General features: G+C 43.3%; 1 protein-coding gene across 1 annotated transcript; it reads left to right on the forward strand.

The window, feature by feature from the left end:
- Positions 1-860: 860 nt before the first annotated feature.
- Ube2j1 (ubiquitin conjugating enzyme E2 J1) lies at positions 861-20995 on the forward strand. The gene is made up of 8 exons (XM_038347366.1): positions 861-1016; positions 7301-7374; positions 8188-8319; positions 10667-10751; positions 11755-11860; positions 13755-13884; positions 16104-16223; positions 20652-20995. Exons 1-8 carry the CDS (start codon positions 986-988, stop codon positions 20925-20927), a joined length of 954 nt encoding a protein of 317 aa, XP_038203294.1. The 5' UTR covers positions 861-985; the 3' UTR covers positions 20928-20995.
- The last annotated feature ends 4763 nt before the right edge of the window (positions 20996-25758 follow it).

Below are 25758 nucleotides of genomic sequence, written 5' to 3' on the forward strand. Positions count from 1 at the left end.
CTTTTATGAAGGAGCAGGAATTGAGAAATAATCAATTAAGCAGGGCCCAGTCATTACACCCAGGATGATGATGCAAGGATCCAAGGGGCCTGTGAGTAAGATGTTAGTATGGATTCCGATCAAACCAGCTATGGAACCAGGAATCACTGGCCTTTTTTATCATTTACAAGGGTTACAAGGGCCAAGGGTATCGGAGGGCTAGTCAGGCATAACTCATTTAAGAAATCAGTTTTTAAAGTACCTATTTTTAGATGAAGCAGAGCTAGTAAAAGTTTGTGACAGACCCAAGTTCTGGGGAGCCCTATAGGAAACATTATGGCCAATATTAATAGGACGGGAATTGGAAGCCAAGGTAAAGGGCATGACCACCAGAACTAGCGTGCCGGTCCCATACCAGTCGACGGCAGGTACAAGGTTTACCCCATTCGCCACACACTCAAATGCTAGTTAGAGTGGGAGACATTAAGGGCAGGGCAGTTGCTATTTGCCTATTGCTCGAGACATTGAGGATGTGAATCCAGATCTCAGATCCTCCACTGGCCAAGAGAAGCCATTCCCTGTCATGTGAGACATGGGGCCTAATTCCTCCGAGCATCCCGCGAGCTCCGGGGACGAACCCCTGGAGAGCCGAGGGGAAGACGGCGAAGACGGCGAAGACAGGGAAGCCGCCCGTCTCCACGGGTCCCGCCACGAAGCGCCCGCCACGTCAGGCCTACCTCACAGAGCCGGCGCGAGCGGCGACGCAGCGGCGCGTTGGCTCTGACGTCATCCCCGCAGGCCGTCCGCTGCCCGGCTCCCGGCTCGGCGACGCCCCGGCGCCCTGCCGGCCCTCAGGGAGGCGGACCCCGCGGCCCGGCCTCGCCTCGCGCCTCGCCCGCGGTCGGGCCGGACTGGGCGGTGTCAGCGGAGGCCCTCGGCAGGCGCGTCCGCCGCGCGACACCCGGGCAGCCGCGGCGCCGACGGGAGCGGCAGCGGGAGCCCCGCCATGGAGACCCGCTACAACCTGAAGAGCCCGGGTGAGCGGGGCTGGGGCGGCTGGACGGCCGGGCGGGGGCCCTGGAGGCCCGGAGCGGCGCCTCGGCCGGCTCGCGTACCCCCGGTTCTCGCGGCTACTCCGGGTTCGCGCTTTACGCGAGGCCGCTGCGGGTCCCGGGGTGCAGGCCGCAGGGCGGGGCGGCCGCTGCGGAGCCCCAGACCGGTTGTCGCCCCTTGGCTCCTGACCTCCCTTCCCAGTCCCTGCCGAGTGGAGCTGGCGACAGTCCCGCCAAGGGCAGGTGTACAGGCGACGTCAGCGGGAAGTCCTGACCGTATCCCTCCCGGCTATACTCGCGTCCTCAGGACCCTTTCCGTCGCTGCCGAGCAACTTTTGTTAGGTGTTTGACTCGCATTTTGGGGGATCTGTCGTTGAAATATCCCATTTCAGTGTTTGGAGAAGAACAGAATTATAGACATTGAAAAACATGTCCTGTAACTGAACTAGTTGAGCTGTGTACTTGAGAATTAGTCATGATTTGGCGGGGGTGGACTGCTAGTTTGTCAGAATTCACACGGAGAATTTATTTCCTTCGTTTGGACAATCCCTGCCTCCAGTTTTGTTTCGTGTTTTTTTTTTTTTTTTCTGGTACATTAAAAACAATGCAAAAGACAAAAACGTCCTCCACCAAACCAAAACCCAAAAAGGAACCCCCCCAAACCATGATCAGTTCTCTAATATTAAGGCAGGTGTGATATGTTACTGGATTCCATAAATGATATTTATTCTAAATGTACCCTGATAATTTGTCAGGAGAAGAAACCCCGTTAGCTCTGAATAATAAGCTCAGGGTATTGATTCTTGAACTAGAACCCTTGCCGCTGGTTTTGTGTTTTCTTTTCCCACACTGTTTCCTAGTTTGGACTTTAAAGTCTAACATCCATATGGGATATTGTGAATCTTTGATTTAAAAAAGTTCAGACTATAGAAATGAAAAGCCCGAGGGTATTGACTGGACAGAATGTTGTCAGCTTGAGTACTGGCAAGTGTCCTTCAGTGACCGGTTGTAGAATCTGTTGTATTTTAGGAGATTTATGTAAAATTGGCCATGCCTGTGCAAGAATGACATTTACACAGCTGATTTTTTTTTTTTCCAAGACAGGGTTTCTCTATGTAACAGTCCTGGCAATCCTGGAACTCGCTTTGTAGACCAGGCTGGCCTCAAACTCACAGAAATCCACCTGCCTTTGCCTCCCGAGTGCTGGGATTAAGGGTGTGTGCCACCACTGGCCGGCTACACAGCTGAATTTTAAAGGGACCACATCCTCTGTCTTCAGCCTATCACTTCCAACCTAAAGAACTAAAAAGAGTCAGAGAAAGTAGAAATGCTTGAATGTTACCAATTTGATGCCGGGATGGTTGAATTAGTTGGAGTTTAAAACTAGAACTGTGGGGCTGGGAGGTGGCTCAGTGGTTAAGAGCATTGACTGCTCTTCCAGAGGACCTGGGTTCACTTCCCAGCATCCATATGGCAGCTAACAACTGTCTGTAACTCCAAGATCTGACACCCTAACACAGGCATACATGCAGACAAAACACCAATGCACATAAAAATAAAATCAATTAATTAAAAAAAAGTAGAACTGTGGTAAGTTGTGTGTACTTTGTTAGTCTCATGGTTGCTCTAGATCAGCAGAGGTACTTGGGTGAATGTCAGAGAATAATACCTTGTGAAATGTTGTCAGGAAATTGCTCAATCTTTTTTAATGATTTATTTTAATTTATTGACTTGTTTTTTTTTTTTATGTGAATTGTTTTGCTTGCATGTATGCATGTGAGGGAGGGTGTCAGATCCCCTGGAACTGGAGTAACAGACAGTTTGTGAACTGCCATGTGGGTGCTGGGAATTGAACCAGGGTCCTTTGGAAAAGCAACTAGTGCTCTTAACCTCTGAGCCATCTCTCCAGCCCCAAATTGCTCAATCTTGATAGGTTATCGTACTCGAGATTATGATAAAATTTAAGCAACTTTAGAAATTAATACATTGATAGCTGGGTATGGTAGATGTGCCTTTAATTCCAGCATTTGGGAGACAGAGGTAGGCAGATGTATATGAGGTCCAGTCTGGTCTACATAGTGAGTTAATAAATTTCAAAGTATGTTGAGTTTTGATTGACTTTTGTATCTTTTTATAAATTCCATCCTCAAAGATTATGGTATTCTAAAAAGAAAGTTTTAAAAAATCTTTCCTGTTGGTGTAGACGATTTTGATTTCATCGAGAAGGTGAATTAGATGAGCCATAAAACTTGTTAAAATACTGAGAAGCTTGGTAGTAATGCTTGCTTTATTTTAGTCTCAGATTTTTCTTCGGTATTTGTAGGTTAATGTCTCTGTGAAAGGAAGTAAACATCTCATTTCCTATTAGCTGGTGTTGGATTATCTCCAGCCCTCTGTGTTGTTTTAGCGTTTATATATTTAGTGTGCGTGTGTGTGTGTGTGTGTGTGTGTGTGTGTGTGTGCGCGCACCATGGCACTCAGATGAAGATAAGAGGACTCAGTGCTTTCCTTCCATCAGGTGGGACTCAGAAGTCAAACTCATGTTGTCAGGCTTGGTGGCAAGTGCCTTTGCCTACTGAGCAACTCTCTGGCACATTTTCAATTTTTTTTTTAAAGTAAACACATTCACAGTGTCTTTGTAAGCAAAAACATTGGTTCTTAAACTTTTGCTGACATGCCTTCTTTCTTGGGAACAGGAAAAGGCAATTGGGAGCATCATTTAGGACTCAGGTTTTTAATGCACCTACCTCCTGAAAGTCACCATGTCTTGGGAACTGGCTATAGTAAGATAGGGACTTCCCAAGGGAACTGATGATTGGAAGACATGGCCTGTAAAAGATCCCTTTATTTGTATGTTTCTGGTCCTAAATGTAGTGTAAGCAGTGAACTAGCCGGACGAAAGAGGAGAGCAAATGCTGGGGCCATGAAGCCTAAAGTCTTGATCCAGAGAGACCAGATGGCCTCCGTAAATGGCTTAGGAGTAGGAATGCAGCTGTCATTCCCTTCTTTAATTGATGTTGTCTCCCACAGTCAGAGAGCTCTAGGAAATAATCTTGCAAGGAGAGAGGAGATGGGCTGTCAGGAGGAACGAGCCGCTCTAGCCTGGCAGCTCTTTGTACCTTGACATTCCATAGAGACACTTTTTAGGAATCGGTATTTTTAAGTGGCTTTAAAACAGGAATGTGATGGCTAGTTTCTATCTGGATTCCTTTGCTGTTGCTGTGGTAAAATACCCTTGACAAAAGCAGCTGCAGGGTGATTGCATTTATTCTTGGCTCACAGTTCATTGTAGTGAGGAAGTTGTGGCCGCAGGAGCTTGAGGCTGTAGTCACATGGCATCTAAAGTCAAAGTGCAGAAAGTCCACTCTCTTTCTCCTTCTCTCTCTCTCTCTCTCTCTCTCTCTCTCTCTCTCTCTCTCTCTCTCTCTCTCACACACACACACACACACACACAATTATATGTATATGTGTATACATGCACAGAGTCCAGGATCCTAGCTTAGGGAATGGTGCCATCCACAGTGGGTGGGTCTTTCCACTTCAATAATCGGATCAAGATAATCTCCTATGGTCATAACTAGAGACTTATGTCCCAGGTGATTTTATGTCTCATCAAATTGACAGTTGAAATTAACCATCCCAAAACTGGGTTATCAACCTGACAGTGGATGAGCATCTGAGCATTTCCCGTGAGGGACTGGATTATATAGATTAGGCTAACCTTAACTGTGGGGGGCACCATCTCATGGTCTAGGGTTCTGGACTAATAGAAAACATGAGCTGAGTTCTGACACTTGTCTCTGTGTTTCCTGACTGTGGATGTAGTGTAACCAGCCAGCTGCCCATGATCTCCCTACCATGAACTAACTACCTTGGGAGCGAGGATAGACCCTTCTTTAAAGTAATTTTGTCAGTAGGGGAAATAATAGAAGAGGACTTTTATTATATTTGTACTGGCTGGTTTTTATATCAACTTGATACAAACTGTAGTCATCAGAGAGGAAATGTAGTCATCAGTTGAGAAAATGCCTCTGTAAGATTCAGCCGTAAGGCATTTTCTTAACTAGTGATCAATTGGAGTGCCCATTGTGGGTGGTGCCATCCTTGGGCTGATGGTCCTGGGTTCTATAAGAAAGCAGGCTGAGCAAGCCAATAAGCAGCACTCCTCCTGCCTCCAGGATCTGCCCTCCTTGAGTTCTTTTCCTGACTTCCTTTGGTGATGACAGCAATGTGGAAGTGTAAGCTGAATAAACCCTTTCCTCCCCAGCTTGCTTTTTAGTTATGGTGTTTCATTGCAATACAGACCCTAAGACATCACTGTGAGCATCATTGTTAGTATTATGATTGTGTGTGCAGGTGTGCGTGTGCCAAGGTGAATGTGTGGAGGTCAGAGGACAACCTTCCTGCGTCTTCTTGCTTTCACCTTGTTGATGAAGACCCTTGCTGTTTCTGCTGTGTGCTCTAGTTGGCCTGCAAGCTTCCAGGTGCTTTTCTTGTCTCCACCTTGTCTTACAGTAGTGCTGGCTTTACAAACATGCATGCCCCTGAGTCCTGGAGATTGAACAAGATCTGCTGAGTCATCCTAACAGCCTTCAGTCTCCCTCCGTGGGCCTCTAGATGGGAGGCCCTGACCTTCCACACTGACCTTTTCAACCAAAACAGAGAGGGATTGTTTTTTTTTTTTTTTTTAATCAGTGTTGAATAAAAAGTTTTTTTTTAGATTTATGTCAAGTTCATTTAAAAAACATTGCCAGTCACAGTTCCAGATTCTTTGGACGAGAAATGATGGAAGACTTTAACATTCATTTGTTGTATTTCTATACTTTCTGTTCTATGCTCTGAGGAGGCCATAGTGAAGTAGATGCTTCCACTACTTAGCAGGAAAGACAAGGGCTAAACAGGTACTGTAGGTACAGTGTCATGACATCACATAGCAAGAGACTCTAGCTGGTCCCAACATGACTGGCCACTAGGATCATTGGAAGAGGAGTCCTAGTCTCTGTCCTATTTCAGACACTTTCTTCTGCCCAGATGAGAATCTCTAGTCCCTCTGGGAAGGACAGGTTAAGTATCAAGTGGAACTTTCTGAAGAAATTGCTTGAAGGCCAGGCATGGTGATACACACCTTTAATCCCAGTGCTCAGGAGGTAGAGGCAAGTGGATCTCTGTGAGTTCCAGACCAGCCAAGGCTGCATAGTGAGACCTGTCTCAATAAAGCAAAACCAAAGTGAAAGAAGACAATAACAGAAGGCATTGCTTATATGTGGGAGCCAGTCTAGATGGTGACAGGTGCCAGAACAGCTTTTTTTCCACTTTGTAGACCAGGCTAGCCTCTGAACTTTGCCAGCCTCTGCTTCCCAAGTCCTGAGATTGAAGGCGTGCAGTACCACTGGCTGGGCAGACAGCTTTGCAAATGGAGGAAACACTAAGTAAGGAGGCCTGGGATAGAGAAAAGGTAGGGTGTGTTTGGGAGATTAACAAAGTTGAGTCTAGAATTCAGAGGGAGAGGTTGTGTCAAACGTGTGTTTATTTCTACTGAAGATGTTTTCATGCTATGTTACTACCGACTGCCTCATAACTCTAAGCTCCTTTATAATTGTAGCTGCCACTTCTAGCTCCTAGTAAGTACTTGAAGTATTTGATAAAGTGTATGAACTCACCTTAGAATAGTAGATGGAAAAGAGTATTAACAATTGTGAAGTAGACCAGTCACTCGAGCTTAGTTTTAGTTGTTTGAAACAGTCTTGTTGTGTGGCCCAGGCTGGCCTCAAACTGGAAATCTTCCTGTCTTGACCTCCTGCGTTCAGGGGTTACACGTGTGTGCTATCAATCCTGGCTAAGAACTTTTTAAACCTAGATTAAAAAATCCTGGACTCAGGCGACACTGTATGAAAAGCAGCACCATATTGATCTGGTTTTGTGCGTGGGAGCTGCTTCCCCGTAGCTGTGTCTCCACACTCTAACCACCTTTGTATGGTTCACTTTATCTTCCCTGCCTGTTCCCACCCATCTGGAGAGCTACCTGCTTTTGGTTTTTCAACTACCTGATTTTCTTTCAAGGGAAAGTAGGTAGGTACTTGACCTCTGTTTTTTTTTCTGTCTGCTTTCTGTAGACCGGGGTGTCCTTGAACTCACCTGCCTCTACCACCTGAGAACTGGGATTAAAGGCTTGCGCCACCACACCTGGCTAGAAAGGTTTTTGTCAGCTTGTGCCAGTCACTTGGACAAGAATGTTTAAAATATCTCCATTTTATGCATTTTCTTTTTAGCTGTTAAACGATTGATGAAAGAAGCGGCCGAATTGAAAGATCCAACAGATCATTACCACGCTCAGCCTCTGGAGGTTGGTTTCTGTCTCTGTCCTGAGGACTGCAGTACTTCAGTGTCTATTGCTTTGAGTGTTGATGTGTTTTGAGGTTCTTATTGATCTACTTTATTCTGTTTCATGAGTGTTTAATTAGCCTTTTGTCTGGTTCCTTTGGCAACGCAGCTTAGGTATTCTGTCTGCGAGTGAGGTTCAGATGTTAACTTGGTGTTCAGTATGGAGGGAGGGGCAATAAAAACCCCACACACTGCACTTTCAGGAAGACTCAGACCCTTGTGGGGGTCTCTGCAGCTACTGACACAAGCATCTCTTCCTGCTCTTTCTGAAAGGAGGGTGCTGACTGTGCATAGTTGGGTTTTCAGGTAATAGTGAAGAGATAATATGTGTAAGAACTTAGTAATATACAATGACATGTAGCTAGTCTGTTAATATTACTGGCCAGTTATACATAATGAAGAATACTTTTTAAAGATTTGTTAAGACAACTTAAATATATACTAATGATTTGACTATTTCTACTAATTGATTTTTTTGAGGCATTAATTTCCAGTTTAATTAAATGAATCTTATTTATGAATACATAATTTTTAAATTTTAATTTTAAATCAAATTAAATATTTGGTTAAGAGATTTCATCTTTTTGAAACATAAAATTTATATTAACACCTTCCTTTTTGCTTATGACTTTTGAGGCACCTTGAGCATTAGAGGCTATTATAGCACTCTTAGGAAGCATTTGATTTCCCTCGCTTGGCATTTTTAATGTTACTATTAATAAAAATGATAAAATTTTTAATGTTCTTGATCCTGTGGATTCTTGTTTTTGCTTAGGATAACCTTTTTGAATGGCACTTCACAGTTAGAGGGCCCCCAGATTCTGATTTTGATGGAGGGGTTTATCATGGACGCATAGTTCTACCCCCAGAGTACCCCATGAAACCACCAAGCATTATTCTGCTAACGGTAAGAGTTCTTCTCCAGTTATCTGCAAATGTAGTCAGCATATTTATAAGAAATGAAGTAGAATATTCTAATTTTGCCTTCAGCGCCTAGGCCATAGGAGCGCAATAATTTCTCCTCGGATTAATCCTGAGGAAGCTGTTGTATCTGTGCAGCACTGGTGATACTGGCGAATGCATAATGTCACAGCACAGTTGTTAGGACTCCGTGACATGCTGCCTGGACGTGGTGACGCTGCATCCGGCTCACCGTCTTGATGAGTTTCCTCATATTTGCTGTGAGCTGTACCGGCTGTCTCACTGAATTGACATGGAAAGGAAAGATCAGGACCTGTGATAGCTTTTAGAAACCTTAATACGTGCTGTTTTGTTTCTGTTTGCATCTCAGAACTTCTGCCTTTCTGTCTTCTCTTTTCATGTGAAAGAAGAACATTGGTATATTAACTCTCTGGATTGCTAAACTGTCCCATTCTCACTTAGGTTTAATTCTTTCTAACCATGAAAAATGCAACACACACACACACACACATCCACACACGCACAGACCTTTTTGTTGCCTTGCTTTCTCTTTGACGACCTTGCTCGTGTGTGGACTATTGAGTCGTTTCACAAATGCTGTCTGGTGAAACTTGCTGCTTCTGCTTACCCGAGAGCTGCCACAGCTCCAGTCTTCACCTGTTCGTCCAGTCTTCTCTGGCTCAGGTGTTAGCTCCAGCTGCTCTGGAGCGTGCAGGTGGTGCTTGTTGTAGGGTCAGCTGGCCAGGGCCCTGAGCAGTGCTCTTTCCATTCCCCGCCTGGAGGTTATTATCTCTGTTTCTGTCTGATGGAATGTTGTTTGTGGCAAGTACAGCCACATCCTAAAGTTCCAGGCATCTAGAAGCTGCTCTGCAAGCACTGGCTGTTACTGCTAACAGCTGATGTTGGTATGAAGGCTGGGGCAGCCCTTTAGGCTCCCGTGTCAGGACTTATTTCAGTTAACTGGGAGAAACAAATGGTCTGCTGTAGCATGAATAATAAAAACCAGAGACAGGTACTGGGATTCAGCCTGAAGATCAGAGAAGCAAAGCAGCCAAGCCACTAGAGAGCTCTTATCTCTATGAAATCTCCAGACTGACTGAGAGCAAGCTCCTGTCTCATCCCGCCTTATATCCCTCACTAGTGCTGGGACTAAAGGGGTGTACCACCACTGCCTGGCCTCTGTCACTAACCAGTGTGGCTGCTGGGATTAAAGGTGTGTGCCATAAGTGTCTGGCCTGTATGGCTGACCATTGTGGTTGTTTTGCCTTCTGATCTTCAGGCAAGCTTTACTTATTAAAATACAAATGAAATATCACTACAGCCTGGAGAAAGGGGCTGGTGTATGTGAGAGGTGGAGAGGTGTGTGTGTGTGACACAGAGAGAGAGAGAGAGAGAGAGAGGAGAGAGAGAGAGAGAGGAGAGACTATAGCTTGGAGAAAGGAGCTGGTGTATGTGAGGGTGGGTGTGGGTGTGTTGGGCAATAGATAACAGCTTTTTACCAGTAGTTAACCAGTGTATCAGTTGGATTTATCACACTGAAAAGAAGCCCTGTCCTCGTCAGTAGTCAGTACTACTTTCTTGTTCACTTCCTTTCTTAAAAAAGTCACTTTCAATTTTGATTGAACAACTGTTTACTGAACATGACCCATGATGAGACAGGACTGAGTCAGCCTCCGCCCAGCAGTACTTCTGCCTTAGTGCCTTTTTTCCTCACCTTCTTCAACATTGTGGCTATTCATCTGCTCAGGATTGCAGCTGTTTTGTGTTCAGTGTTCACCTCTGAAAAAGGTGTCAAGAGTATCCATTTTCTACTGACATCAGCATGCTTCTATTTCTGCCTGCTTGCTCGATGTCATTGGTAGCTTCCTATAAACCATCAGTTCTGTGTCCAAATCAAAGTCATGGTCTCTGCTCTTCCTTTACCACGTTCTATCTAATTAAATGGCATTAACCTTCTGAAAAACTGCTCCTGTCTTAAAGCCTCCTCCAGCATGTCAAGTTACCTGGCCTCTATGTGTCTTCTCTTTATGCAAACCTAGATTGTAGTAGGCACAAGGCATAGCATCAGTTCCAGCTGTGCTGCTCAGTCTCAGAGAGGTGCCAGTGCACCTTCTAAAAAAAAAAAAAAAAAAAAAAACTTAATTATTTATTCAACCTTTAACAAATGTTTTTGAATGTCTATAAGAGGACAAAAAACTGTTCCTTTATTAGAGTTAAATTCCTTTAAATATTATCTTTAATTTTTATATGTAAATATGATACGTATTTGTTCTTGGAAAGCAGAAGGCATTAAATAGACTTGCAGTTTTTAAAATACGTTGTTTATTTCTAAGGCTAATGGGCGATTTGAAGTAGGCAAGAAGATCTGCCTAAGCATCTCAGGGCATCATCCTGAAACCTGGCAGCCTTCATGGAGCAGTGAGTATTAGTGAATATAAGCTGCTTATAATACACTTGAGAGTAAAGATGTTTTGGCTGATATGTGGCTAAATATTTTTCCATGTCTGAGTTTGTATAGAACTTTAATAACCTCTCACATCTGAAAACCTTCAGATTTTTTTCCAGAGTAAACCTAGTTCCCTTTAAAATTTTTATTTTGTATTTGTGTGTGTGTGTGTGCGTGCTTGTGCTTATGTTTGTGTGTAGATGTGTATGGAGGCCAACAGTTGTTGAGGGGTGTCTGCCTTAATTCTTTTCTACCCTGTTTTTGAGGCAAAGTCTCTCACTGAACCTGGAGCTTACATATTTGTTAGGCTTGCTGACCAAGCAAGCTCCTGGGAGCCTCCTGTCTCTGCTTCTCCAGACTGGGTAGAGCATGCACTACTCTTTTTTTCTTTCTTACAGCAAGCATACAGGGAGCATGGGTGTTGGAGACCAAGCCTGGGTCCCTGTGCATGCGCTGCTGAGCTGGCTCCTACCCCAACTCAGCTCCTACCCCAACCCAGCTCCTACCCCCAACCCAGCTCCTACCCTCGATTCTTCCCCAACCCAGCTCCTACCCCAACCCAGCTCCTACCCTAGATTCTTCCCCAACCCAGCTCCTACCCTAGATTCTTCCCCAACCCAGCTCCTACCCTAGATTCTTCCCCAACCCAGCTCCTACCCCAACCCAGCTACTACAATAGCATCTACCCTTACCCAGCTCCTACCCCAACCCAGCTCCTACCCCAACCCAGTTCCTACCCCAACCCAGCTCCTACTCTAGATTCTTCCCCAACCCAGCTCCTACCCTAGATTCTTCCCCAACCCAGCGCCTACTCTAGATTCTTCCCCAACCCAGCTCCTACCCTAGTTTCTTCCCCAACCCAGCTCCTACCCCAACCCAGCTACTACTATAGCATCTACCCTTACCCAGCTTCTACCCCAACCCAGCTCCTGCCCCAGCTCCTTTCACTCAATTGATGTTCATTTTCTGTTTCAGTAAGGACAGCATTACTGGCCATCATTGGTTTTATGCCAACTAAAGGAGAGGGAGCCATAGGTTCTCTAGATTACACACCCGAGGAGAGAAGAGCACTTGCCAAAAAGTAAGTTCCTTGTTAGAGCCGAGTAGTATTAGTGGTTAAGGATCCAGTCTTAGCATTGTAGAAATCCAGCTCTACAGAAGTGACCAGAATATTAAAAAAAATTTGATCTCATATTTTTTTGTAGTATGTTGGATTAGTCCCAGGATTTCATTCCATGTCAGGCAGGTGCTCTTCCACTAAGTTGTATTGCCAGCCTAACTATTTCATTCGTTTAAAAGTAGTTGACGGGCTGGAGAGGTTTCAGTGGTTAGCACTAGCTGCTCTTCCAGAGGACCCATATTATGGCTCCTAACGGTCTGTAACTCCAGCCCCACAGGATCCAGTTACCTCCTTCTCTTCTCTGTGGGCACAGGAACACATGTGGTGCTCAGACATGCATGCAGGCAAAACACCAGTACTCATAAAAATAATAATTAGAAAATTAAGTAGTTGGAAACATTCTAGTAAGATTTGGTTTACTCCAGTGAAACAAAATTTCCTAGAAAGTATTACTGTCCCTTTGTCCCATTTCGGTTGGCGTCACAAGTGGGAGGAGCCATAGCCATTGTTTACACACAGCTGTCTGTAAGATCAACTCCCAACCCACTCAATCTTTGTAGCAGCCTATGTAGCTTCAACTTATGTAGCAGATATTCAATAAATGACCTGGGATAAAATAAAGGGAATTTTTACTAGGTAGTGATATGGTGGTGATATTGCCCTCTCCTAGTTTCGTTTTTCTGTATAGTCATAAAAATTCATTCAACTCAAAGTACCATTTCCTTTCTGGCTGTCCTGGAACTCACTATATAGACCAGACTGGCCTCAGACTCAGAGTTCTGGAATGAAAGGTGTATGCCACCAAGCCCAGCATAAATTATTATTATTATTATTATTATTATTATTATTACTGTTATTTTTTTTCTTTTGGTTGTTCAAGACAGGTTTTCTTTGTGTAGACTTGGCTGTCTTAGAACTCTTAGACCAGTCTAGCCTTGAACTCATAGAAATTTGCCTGCCTCTGCTTCTCAAGTGCTGGAATTAAAGACTCGGGCCACCACTACCCAGCTCATAAATTCTGTTTTTAATTGACTTCTTTCCAGTTGTATGTTTTTGCTAAGAGATAATTGGAGCTTTATATTAGACCTTTTCACAGACTTTGACTAGGCTCGTGGTCTGTGCTCTTCAGGATGGTATCACAGAGTGTAATAGACAGTTTATATAAATATGTTGCCACTGTAGATCTGAAGCTTTCTTTAGATAACTTATTTTTTTAAAAATGAAACCTAAGCTGTTTTTTTATTTTTTAATATTTACTTATTTATTTATTATGTATTCAATATTCTATCTGTGTGTATGCCTGTAAGCCAGAAGAGGGCACCAGACCTCATTACAGATGGTTGTGAGCCACCATGTTGTTGCTGGGAATTGAACTCAGAACCTTTGGAAGAGCAGGCAATCCTCTTAACCGCTGAGCCATCTCTCCAGCCCCACCTAAACGGTTTTTTAATGAACCATTTACTTTCCTCAGAACTCAGTTGCTCCCTTGTCTCATGGCCTGTGGGTGACTGTACTATGAAGTTGTTAAGTGCCCTTTTCTTTTAGTTATTCCATATTTGAGTATCTTTAAAATGTTTTTAAAGATTTGTTTCTTTTTGATTTATGTTTATGGATGTCTTGCCTGCGTGCATGTTCTTCTGTGTGTCATGTGTATGCAGCATCTGTGAAGGCCAAAGAGGGCATTGGGTGCCCTAGAAGTCTAGTTACAGATGGCTGTGAGCTGCCATATGGGTACTGAGAATGGAACCTGGTCCTCTGGAAGAGCACTCTAGCCGCTATTTGAGTATCTTGATAAAGGGGAGTTAGTACTCAGCTGTTTGATTTATGCTCATTGAACAACATTGTTTCCTACCAGATCACAAGATTTCTGTTGTGAAGGCTGTGGCTCTGCCATGAAGGATGTCCTATTGCCTTTAAAATCTGGAAGTGATTCCAGCCAGGCTGACAAAGAAGCCAAAGAACTGGCGAGACAAATTAGTTTTAAGGTATTATAAACTCCTAAACAGATCTGTTTATGTAACCTTTTTGTTTACTGCTGAACTCTAGATAAAAAGGGAAGTAATATAGTTCTATTGACATGAGATTTTTATAAAGAGTATTTTCTTAATACAGAATGTATAAGCTACACTCATGTAGACTTTGGGGCATAGTTAAAGCTAGACTAGTAAAGGCTGCATCCAAATCAGCTTTGCCATTTACTGCTGACATGCCAGACATAGTGCTTTACCATCGTGTGCCTCCATACACCTGTAAATAGTAGTACTTCTTTGGACTTTGTCAGGATATGTTAATCAACACGTATACCACATAGCGCTTCATAAATTCTAGTCTTTTTCTTCCCTTTCTCTTCTCTCCCTCTCTCTCTCTCTCTGTCCCTTTCTTTCTCTTGCTCTTCTTTTATACATTACATCCTGACCACAGTTTTCCTTACTCCACTCCTCCCAATCCCTCCCCAACCCTTGCTCTCCCCTAGATCCACGCCTCCTCCATTTCCCTTCAGAAGAGCACACCTCCCAGGGACATCAGCTGAACATGTCATAACAAGATACAATAAGACTGGGCGTAACCCTCATACCAAGGCTGGGCGAGGCAACCCAGTAGTAGTAGTAGGAGGGTCCCAGGAGCAGGCATAAGAGTCTGAGATACCCCCTCCCCATTCCCACTGTTGGGAGTCCCACAGGAGCACCAAGCTACACAGCCATAACATATATGCAGAGGGCCTAGGTCAGCACCATGCAGACTCTGAGATTGTTGCCTCAGTCTCTGTGTGACCCTGTAAGTCCTGCTTAGTAGATTCTGTGGGCCATGTTCTTGTCGTGTGCTCACCACTCCTACAGTCTCCCCCTCTTCTGAGTTCCCTGAGCTCTGCCTTATGTTTGGCTGTGGCTCTCATCATCTGCTCCCATCAGTTGGTTGAAGCTTTTCTGATGACAGTTGGGCTAGGCACCAGTCTATAAGTATAGCAGAAAATCATTAGGAATCATTTATTTATGTATGTATGTATGTATGTATGTATGTATGTATGTATGTATGTATGTATGTTAGTCCTGTTTGGTTCTATCCTAGATCTCTGGGCTGTCCAGCCTCTGCTTCCTGGCTCTCCACGCAGAGTCAGGGGTGTGGTCCCTTTTGTGGGCCTCAAGTTGGACCAGTCATTGGTTGGCCACTCCCACTAGTACTGCACCACCTTTAGCCCAGCACACCTTGCAGGCAGAACAAATTGGAGGTGGAAGGTTTTGTGTCTGGCTTGATGTCCCAGTCCCACCATTAGAAGTCTTGCCTGGTTAGAGGCTTAGATCCCCATTACTAGGAGCACTCGCTAGAGTCACCCTTATAAATTCCAGGACGTTTCCACTGCATTACGTTTCTACATTGCCCCTGAAATGCCCCAGTTCCATTTGTCTCTCCCAGGACTCTGTCCTTCACCACTACCCTGCCCTCAGTTCACCCGCAAAAATCTATCCCATTTCTTGTTCTTTTTGAACAAAGTAGGTAGCCTCACCTCTGAGATTAACTGCTGTTAATGTTTCAGCATGTTTCTAATTTTCTACATTTTTTACCCAAATATAAAATTTATATACTATTTTAATACTTTGAGTAAACACACTGTTTCTGGAATTTAATTAACCCATATTAAGCATCTGCTGCCGTCTCCCTCTGACTTGCCTTTCTGCCCTCTGTGCTCCTGGGTCAGTTCTTGGGTTTTTTATTCAGTATTATCATAGTTCCTGGAAGAGGAAGTATAAAGATCTTCCCTGGATTCCTTCTACACCTAAAATCTTTCCTGTTTTGAATATTGTGATTTTTCAGGTTGAGGAAATACATACACCTTATTTGAGTAGTTACAGTAATTAGGTTAACCTGGGACTGTTTGCTATTGTTGGAGAAAGCCCAAGCTAGCCTCACATAGTTACGTCAGACTTTTATCTAAAAGTCACCCCATAGCTTTAGTTTGCAAGGATTCTTGGGATTGAGGCTGGGAGCCGTAGCATTGTTCTTAGCAGGTAGCAGCTGCTGAGAATGCAGGCTGTCTTGTGCCCTTCCTGTCAGACCTGGTGTATAGCAGATGCAGACAGCCAAAGCTAGCTGACTGGTGATAATAGCTCATAAGAAAGGAGCGATGAGAGTAATCCAGCAGAGGGAGTAGTTGATTGCTGATACATTTCTTCTCCTAACACTGCTCTTGGGTATATCTTATTTATAGGCCGAAGTCAATTCATCTGGAAAGACTATCGCTGAATCAGACTTAAACCATTCTTTTTCACTAAATGGTTCACAAGATGATTTACCTACAACATTCCAGGGTGCTACAGCCGGCACATCGGTATGGCTCTTGTCCTGTAATACACACACACACCACACACACCACATACACACCACATACACACACACCACATACACACACCACATACACACCACACACACACCACACACACACACACCACATACACACACCACACACCACACACACACCCCACACACACACCCCACACACACCACACACACCACATACACACGCACACCCCCCCACACAAGCATACACCCTACACGCATACAAACACACACTTGTTTGGAGTAAGGTAAGATCCTTCTAGATCAAATACTGAAAATTTTTTCTTAGTAGTAAAGTAGTAAAGTTGTAGCCCAACTGCCCCACTAATTGTGTTGTTCTGAATACATCTTTCTGGACTTTGGTTTTTTTGTTAAGTGGTGTTGGATGAGATAGTTTCTAAGTCCTATTGTCATTCAGGATGCTTCTTTACATAATGTTAGCCTACATAAAATATGCATGTTAGCATGCATCTTATAGATGGGAGGTGCTGCCCTTCCTTGGGGTAGTTCTACCTGTCCTCTGGTTACACATTGCTGTCTAAGTTAAAATTCAGTGAAGGTTTAGTGAAGGCAGCAGTGTCGGCCCTCCAGCACACTAGCATGTCCTAGGCACGTGCAGCAGGTGGTTGGCAGCTCTGTTTAGAAGCATAGATGCAGAACTTAAACTCCACTCATGCAGCCCTGTTGAACACTGCCTTGTGTGGAGTAAGTGGCAGGAATTGTTAGATGAAAGATTGAATGTGTCTTATGAGAGAGCTAGCTCTACTCTGACCGTTGCTTTAAACAGTGGGTCAGCACAGGTGATCAGTGTTACTGATTAAAACTATTACTGGATTGGCGCCAAATAATGAGGATTATGAGGGAAAGTGACCTAACGTGTGCACGATGAACTTACCACTCTTGGAGTCAGTTTTGTTAAAGAATATTTGACTAGGTAACCACATCTTATATTTCCCCACGTGCTTATAGAAGACATTCATTGATTTATTGAGGAAGGTGTGCATATGCTATTATGTTTGAATAGAGGGCAAAGGACAACTTGTGGGAATTAGTTCACTTCTGCCATGTGGACCTGGCACTGAACTTAGGTCACCAGGCTTGGCAGTGGCACCTTTATGCACTAAGTCATCTCACTGGTCCTAAAGGACTCAAAGGTCAGAAAATTGAAAACAGAATGAAGTAGTTTTGAGTGGTTTTCTTTCAGGGAGGAAGATGGTGTATGCTTTACATCACTGCCAGGTGTCTTGTAACATATTCCAGTTAGACTTTAGTTACTGTGTCTGTGACTTACTGCTTTGATATAGTAAGCGGTCGAGGAAAAATACCTGACAGCAGCTTACGTTCCTCAGTCTATCAGTTCTGCGATCCCAGGGACTAAAGTTTGAGTAAGCCGTTCTATTTTATATTAAAAAGCATTCCAGGGCTGGTGGGATGGTCTGGTGGGTAAAGGCATTTGCCACACAAGTCTGGCAACCTGAGTTCAGTCCCTGGAGCCACGTCAAGGTAGAAAGGACAGACTTCACTAAGTTGTCCTCTGACCTCCACAAGTGTACCGTGGAACCTGCATCCACATGTGTCATGTGCATGCACACCATAGTGATGCATTCTATTTAATATAAAAGGCAAACAAAATTTACTCACTGACTATGACTATAATTATGACTATAATTATTTAGATAGGAAAAATTTTAGCATTTCATCAGTATTTAGCTAGTGGTCACTGCCCAAAAGGTATCTGAAATACAGAAACCTAAATAAAACATTATATAAGCATTTTTGCCAAAGCACATGTACTAAAGTATTTGGCATCAATTGATAATTTTGTAATACCAGGGATCAAACCTAGAGTCTTGTGTGCATTGAGCCATTTAGGGTGGTTTTTTTGTTTTTTTTTTGTTTTTTTTTTCTTTAAAAGACATGTCTTGCTATGTAGTCCAAGTTAGCCTGGAATTTACTATTCCTTCTGCTTTAGCCTTCAAGTGCTCAGAATACAATCATGTTTTAATGATTATTTTATAAATATATTAATCATACTAATAAGGAGGCTAAAAACTATTTAATTTTTGAACTGAAATCTGGATGCCTCCAAAAAGATATATTAATGGTAATAATATTAATAGTGATTAACACTTACTAAGTAATTGTGTTTAAGCACTTTATATTGTTAATCCATTTAATCCTCACAACTGCTGAATTAGACATTATCGTCATTGTACAGATGAGGGAGCTGAGACCTAGGTTAAATAATTGGCTTAGGAACACATATCTACTAGACAAAGCCAGACTAGAAATAAAGGCTTATAATTGTTATAATTGTTATATAACCACTATAATTTATTTTGTTAGTTTTATGGGCAAGATAATCTCCCCTCAAACTAAGTAAAAAATAAGTCAGTAAAAACTTTAGTATGAGTCAGTCTCTTAGGCTATAGTGATATTGTCATTGTCTTTTTTCCTTAAGAACCTGTTCCTCATGCCTTTTAGTCCCAGCACTTAGGAGACAAAGGCAGGCAGATCTCTTGAGTTCAAGGCTAGCCTGGTCTACAGAGTGAGTTCTAGGACAGCCAGGGCTACATGGAGAAACACTGTCTCCAAAAAAAAAACCTTGTTCGTTGTTGGGTATGGTGGTGCATACCTACACTCTTTGCGCTGGGGGAGGTTGAGGCAAGAGGATCATGTATTCAGGGCTAGCTGGGTCACCAGCTGTTTGTTCTCTTTAAGCCTCAGTTCTTAGATCTACTGAATACATTTATGCTCTTAGCTGAGCGTCAGAAGGATGCAGAAGTTAGACTGTAATGCTTCTCTGTTGGCTGCTGTAACTCAGTTCACTCATTGAATATTGGTTCGCTTACTGCATGGCGTTTGTGATGACATGTCACCATGCAACATTGACTTTTATGTGTCTGCACTCTTCCGTGGGCAGATTGTCCCTTGGAGCCCCAGGTTGTACAAGTCCAAGTTTATTATGCAGCTCTTAATTCAGCATTGGAGCTTCTTTAAGCTCAAACTCACCAGTAGTTTCTCTATAACTCTGTATTATGGGTTAACTAAGAACATTTAAGAAACTACAAAGAATAATTTTAAGAAACTCAGATTATCTAAGCTTTCTTCCTATTCTAGGATCAAACGCAGGTTTCTGGATGCTCGGAAAGTGCTCTGCCATTATGGGGCATCCCCACACCTTTGTATTTGAGGCAGCCCAAGCCGGCCTTGAGTTCACCATCTTCTGTCTTCATACTCAGTGCTGCTTTTACAGGCGGGAGCTACCACACTCAGCTAGCACGTCATAATGTGAAAGTGGATGTCACCTTTCAAATGGAAATTCTGCAAATAACTCACTCAGACCAGCAGTTTTCCTTCCTGTTAGAGTTGTTGCCAGCACAAAGCTTATACTCTTAATGATTAATAGAAGAATTGGGGTTATATTATTTGATTCTTTTAAGTGTTTACATTTTCCCTATTGGAAAGTGTTTGAAATACCTTGTATTTAATTCATTTTATTCTGGAGTAAAACATTCATTCTTATTTCTTGTCTGAAAAAAATTAGTTCTAGTGGTAACAGCTACTCTCATTGTATGCATTAAAAGCCATTGATGCAGTCGAGGCAGGTCAAGGAGTCTGAGTATAGTCCATACATTGTATGGTATTGCCAGTTGTATTATCTCTGAGGCAAACTTAAGATTTTGAAACCCTGTGTCACATTATAATTGTCCCTTGGCTGAGCAGTCATTGAGGTAACCAGAAGAAGCCACTAGCCAGGGCTTCGGGGGAACATCATGCACAAAGCAGCACACACTGAGGTTCTCACATACTCAAGGCCCTCTTGACAACGTGACATATCTAGCACTGTGTTAAAGAGGCTTTCAGACTTGTTTAGCTCACTTGTCTGGGACTGTGGGAAAGGATATGCTGAGTTTGAAAACAAGCACATTTTTACAATAGCAGTATGAAAGTGTGTGGTTTATTTCCTTACTGTGGTTGATGGATGTCGACGTGGTAAGGTAACACTGAAGAAGTCAGTTTATCAAAGGTAGATGACTTGGAGTTCCATTCTTTCTACTCTTTGTAATGGGTAACTCAAGTTCAAAGTAGAAAATATTGCTTCTCTCCTTGGATCTTCTGAAAGAGGAGCAGTACCCAGATGCCTGGCAGAAACTGCTCTTATGTCCACCATCTGGAGAGACACAGCAGCGTCTGTGTCTGCTGATGAACAGGCTCCTTCCCCTCGTGAGGGCTCAAGATAACTCGTGTTTCTGGCTTATTCATCAGTGTTGGTGCCTAGTCTTAGCATTTTCATGGTCTTGGTAGATTTACCTTTGTCATACTCCACATATTCTTAAACTGTTAATGAGTGCATGTACAAATGTTGTGTTTTTTTTTTTTTTGCCAGTTTTAAACAGATTTTCTTATTGTTTTCTAGTATGGAACCCAGAATCCATCTGGAGCACCCTTGCCACAACCTACCCAACCAGCTCCTAAGAATACCTCCATGAGCCCTCGACAGCGCCGGGCCCAGCAGCAGAGTCAGAGAAGGTCTACTTCCCCTGACGTGACCCAAGGCCAGCCGCCAAGAGCCAACCATACTGAGCACGGCGGGTCTGCCATGCTCATCGTCATCCTGACTTTGGCACTGGCAGCTCTTATATTCCGACGGATCTATCTGGCCAATGAGTACATATTTGACTTTGAGTTATAATGCTGCTTTGTGACTTAAGAGCTGAGACTCATTGCTTCATTAAACATTCTGCATTGGGTATAACCTAAGGATTGTTTACAAAACATTATTTTGTATTTACCTTTCATTACTTTTTTATTGTTATAAATTCTTTGTGCTATAGGTAGACATTCAGGCCGTGTCCCAACAATTTGTCCTGCTTAGATTAAGGGACTGGAAGCCATAGTTCCTTGTCTATTTAATCTACTTCACAAATAACTTATTGTGATTGCTCACACCCAAGCTGCTTTCCCATGGATTTGCAATGCTTTTCTATGTAGTCCTTTGGAGTTTTCAGATGAAAGGTGGTGTTTTCACATCCCGAGTATTACTGGTTACTCAGTGTCACTTACTGAGTGCCCTCTCTAGTGATGTAGAAAGGGATGAAGAGCAGCAGGAGGAGGGCACATTGCTCACCAGCTTCTTGAAAAGCAGCATAATAGGAAAGACTGGGATCGCCCATTCTGTGATCTTTGTGTTTGAAACTTTGTTCAGTGAGAATAATTTTATTTCAGACATTGATGAAGATGTTGGTTATATTTCTGTTTTGGGATGTTACTTGAAGAGGAACGCTTTGTCGTCACCTTGATCGCTGTCAGCACCTCCACTGTGCACACAGACGAGAACAGGCCTTTAGAAAGGGTCCATGCCAAGACATAGTTCGAATTTTCTTTCACGTTAGGTGAGGAGATCATAAAGTTTGACTCTGCTCTGCTTTCATTTGTACCTGATGTGAGTTATATGCCCAGCTCTGTAGTCACTATAGCTTTAAATTATTCCAGGAATATGCATAATATTCAAATATTAATAGAAAAATCCAGGGCCCAATTAACAGTGGTACAGGGATTAAAAACAAACCAACTTTTATTTAGAATTGTTCACTAATCAAAGCCCAAGAAAGATTTCAATGGAAAAGTTGATCTATCCCTTAGTGCCAGTCAGTTCCCCAGATGCTGACATCGAATTTGTCATCAGTGCGTAGTGAGACCACTTATGGCAGGATTGCCTTGGGCATGTTCCTTCGGCAACCTTGAGGGAGTTCTTAAGGGGCCTGTATTGCCGATTTAACTGGAAAATATAAGTAGTCCCGAGCTTTTAAATATATCATGCCCATTTATAAGCTTTCTTTGTTAAAGACAATATAAATAGTTATCTGGGTTCTAGGTCAGTCCACAAAGGTTAGTAGCTCATACATATTTAAGTATGTGTCAGGGCCAGGCAATGGTGGCACACTCCTTTAATCCCAGAACTGTGTGTTCGAGACCGGCCTGGTCTACAAGAGCTAGTGCCAGGACTGACTCCAAAGCTACAGAGAAACCCTGCCTTGAAAAACCAAAAAAAAAAAAAAAAAAAAAAGTATGCGTCAGGGTGTAGTTGTAAAGTCTTTATGTGGTTTTAACTAAATACAATTATGAGCACACAAAATCATTTTAGAGGTGAGTTTAATTTTTACTTCTATTATGTGATTTTTGGGTCTGTTAACTATTGAACATAATTTCCATTTTTATTTGGTAGCCAGTTTTCGTTGTGTCAACACCTAAAATTTAAAAAGGTTCTTATGCTGTAATAAGTTAAATGATTAAAGTTTAATAGATTAGCATTTTATAGTTATTCAGATTGTTTATGAAATTGGTAAAGTCTAAAATAAAAAGCCCAAGAATATTGTGACGACCTCATGACAGGGAAGACTATAGGTTACCATTTTTTAAAATTTTCTTGCTGTGAAAAATGTATTTTGAGGTCTTAGTTTATAATACCAAATATGAAAAACATTGATTGGGTCAGTGGTCTCCTAGAAAGAAGCCAGTAACCCAGTGGAAGCCTGGGTGGCCTTCCCACTTAGGAGAGAAACCCCACACCATCACCCTGTGCTGAGATGGCCCGTGCGCTAGAGCAGTCTTCCTCCCAGCCAGACTGGCAGCTTTTGCAGCTCTGTGATCTTGCTGCATCTTCTGTGGGCGCCTCTGCTGAGCACCGAGGTTGCTTTGTGATCTCATCCATTCTCCCCTCACTGTTGCTAACTGGCTACCTCCGTATGCGTGTTGGCATTTTTTAGCACCTGATACACACATCAAAGTGGTGCAGTTTGCTTCCCACCCATAATGCTATCTAAAAATTGTCTTCCCACCCCCACCTTGGAATCACTGAAGAGCCTCCATTGTTAAAGCCTCAGGTTAGCCCTTAGTCCCAGCATATGGCCCAAACCATGTAGACGCTGCTAGGTACAGTCTTAGGATTCCTGTTTCTCTAGTTCTCAGATTTCAGAACTCATGGCTTCACTGACCAGCATAGCATATGACTGCACATCACAGTAGTTAACATAGCATGCTTGAAAATGTGCCTGTTTCGCTTGTAGAGGTGTGAGCCCATGAGCCTTCCAGGTCTTCTCTGTGTTTGGAGTTTATGTAGCACTTTACTCTTCTATGCTGCTGATTGTTTTATTCTACTGAAATAAATGATTTCATCAAGCTTCTCAATGAATTAAATAAAAACTAAGTTATTTATTGAGTTTGCTATGAAAATGACAAATTTCCCTCATATTTCAGGAGAATAAGAACTCTGTTTATTCAGCTTTGGTTTGTAAAGAACATTGTGGTGTCTTGAGAGGGCCCATTTTTATAGCCCAGAATCGAAAGCCTCGCAAACCTGTTGTTACAGGGACCTAGGGTGGCATGCTGAAATGTCTACATTGTTCTGTTACCTGCAGATAAGTAGGTAGCGAGTGAACACAGTGACTTTTCCTGGGGCAGTGAGAACAAACGTGTTTACCTCAAACAGGGCTCTACCTCCATACCAAAGAACAGTTCACCCAAGACGATGCTAGTACGCTAGTGAGTTTAATGGGGTTACTTACAGGAGCACCAGGGAATTAAAGGCAGTGACATCGAGGAAAAGGCCACCTCAGCTTGGGTGAGGACCCAGGAAACAGCATCCCTGGAGGACCTTGCATGATGTCAGGCAGGATTGGAGTCTCCCCACGCAGTTGCTGCTTCTGTGACCTCGGGATGGGATTTGTGAATCTTTTTCAGGAGCATCCTGAGCCTTGCAGGTTTCCTGTATTCCTGAGTCTTACAAGCTCCCCCTTATTTTTTCAAAGGCGAGCACTTCGGTTGGAGGGAAATAGCTGTACTACACCAGCCGACCAAGAGTAGTAGTGAGGATGTACCGGAACCATTCAAACCCAAAAGCTGTCCAAATACCTTTTGGATGGCTGTTTTCGGAGCTGTGTGGCCTGCCCAATAAAGCCAGGAACTATACTCACAGCTTGTCTTTGAACAAAGGTGGTGTTCTTGGCCATCCAATCTTACCTCTTGTCTGTATTCCTTTCAGTGCCGTGTCTGCATCTTTACACTTTCCTTATGCTTTTTGTCGCTGTTTTCATAGCCACTTTCTAGCCTGTGCAGTTGCCTCTGGATGCTCCAGTCTCGTGCCATTCTTTATAAACAGCCAGGCTTCATTCAGGACTCCTGCTTCTGCTTCTCCCATTGCCTAAGCCATCCTTCTGGCATGACCGGAGTCCTGCTTCAGCTAACGCTGGGGCCCTCTTAGTCTCTGAGCTCTAGCCCATGGGCCTGACTCCTGTCTTCAAATGAGCCAGCGTTCCAAGCTATACTATTCATAGCCTGTGCCAAAGACAACATTAAGTCAAAGGGAATCATAGACTTCATGTAAGAACTACAACCAGTGGCAGACACGTGCGATGTCATCACTGGACAGGCAGGAGCAGGAGGATTTGAGTTCAAGGCCAACTTGAGCTACATATCCAGACCCCATGTCAAAACTGAGCAGCCACAACTCTAAACCCTTAGAAGAAACTGCCTTTGTCACCCTGGGCTAGGAGTAACTTCTCAGCTACACATTCAAAAGCACAAGGAACCAAAGAAAGGGATGCTGTAATTCACTGGAAAAAAACTTATTTTTGTATTCCAAAGACCCTCTATCAAGAAAGTAACAGCTGGGCCTGGTGGCGCATGTGTGTACTCCTTCACTCAGGAGGCAGGTGGATTGTGCGTTCCGGGCAGCCTAATGCACATAGTTCCAGGCTAGCCAGGGCTGTGTAGTGAGAACCTGTTTCAAAAAACAAAACAAAACAAAAAACCTCAAATAAATAAATACAATTCATTGCTAAGATAGCTTGATTTAAAAATGACAACAGATTAGAAGCTGGGCATGGTGGCACATACCTGTAATCTCAGGATGTGTGAAGTAGAGGCAAGAGGATCAGTTTAAAGTCCTTGGCTACATAGTTTGAAGCTAGCCTGAGCTACATGAGACCCTTTTTTAAAACAACAAATCAAAACACAATAAAGCAAAAAGCTGGCATTTGAATAAACGTTTCTGCAAAGGAATATGGCTGGCATGTGCATATAAAGAGGAGCTCTGCATCATTAGCTGTTGGGGAGCTGCGCATCCAACCACACTAAGATGCCACTCCACCAGTATGGCTAGGATGCTCACACTATAGACTACAAACTCCCCATAACTTGTGGTGTAACCTGTGGTCCTAGCACTAGGGAAGTTGAGGCTAGTGTGGGCTACATGGTAAAACCCAATTTTAAAAGGGGGTTTAGGGAATGAGCACTCGTGTGTTAGGGTTTCTGTTGCTGTGAAGACACCGTAATCACAGCAACTCTTAAAAAGGAAAACATTTAATTGGGGTGGCTCACACTTGGGAGCTTTAGTCCCTTATTATCACACAGGGCCTGGTGGCGTGCTGGCAGACGTGGTGCTGGAGAAGTAGCTGAGTGTCCTACATCAAGTGCAGGCAACAGGAAGTGGTCATCTCACTGGGCATGGCTTGAGCGTGTGTGAG

The sequence above is a fragment of the Arvicola amphibius genome, chromosome 11 (assembly GCF_903992535.2).
Source record: "Arvicola amphibius chromosome 11, mArvAmp1.2, whole genome shotgun sequence".
Classification (NCBI taxonomy): domain Eukaryota; kingdom Metazoa; phylum Chordata; class Mammalia; order Rodentia; family Cricetidae; genus Arvicola; species Arvicola amphibius.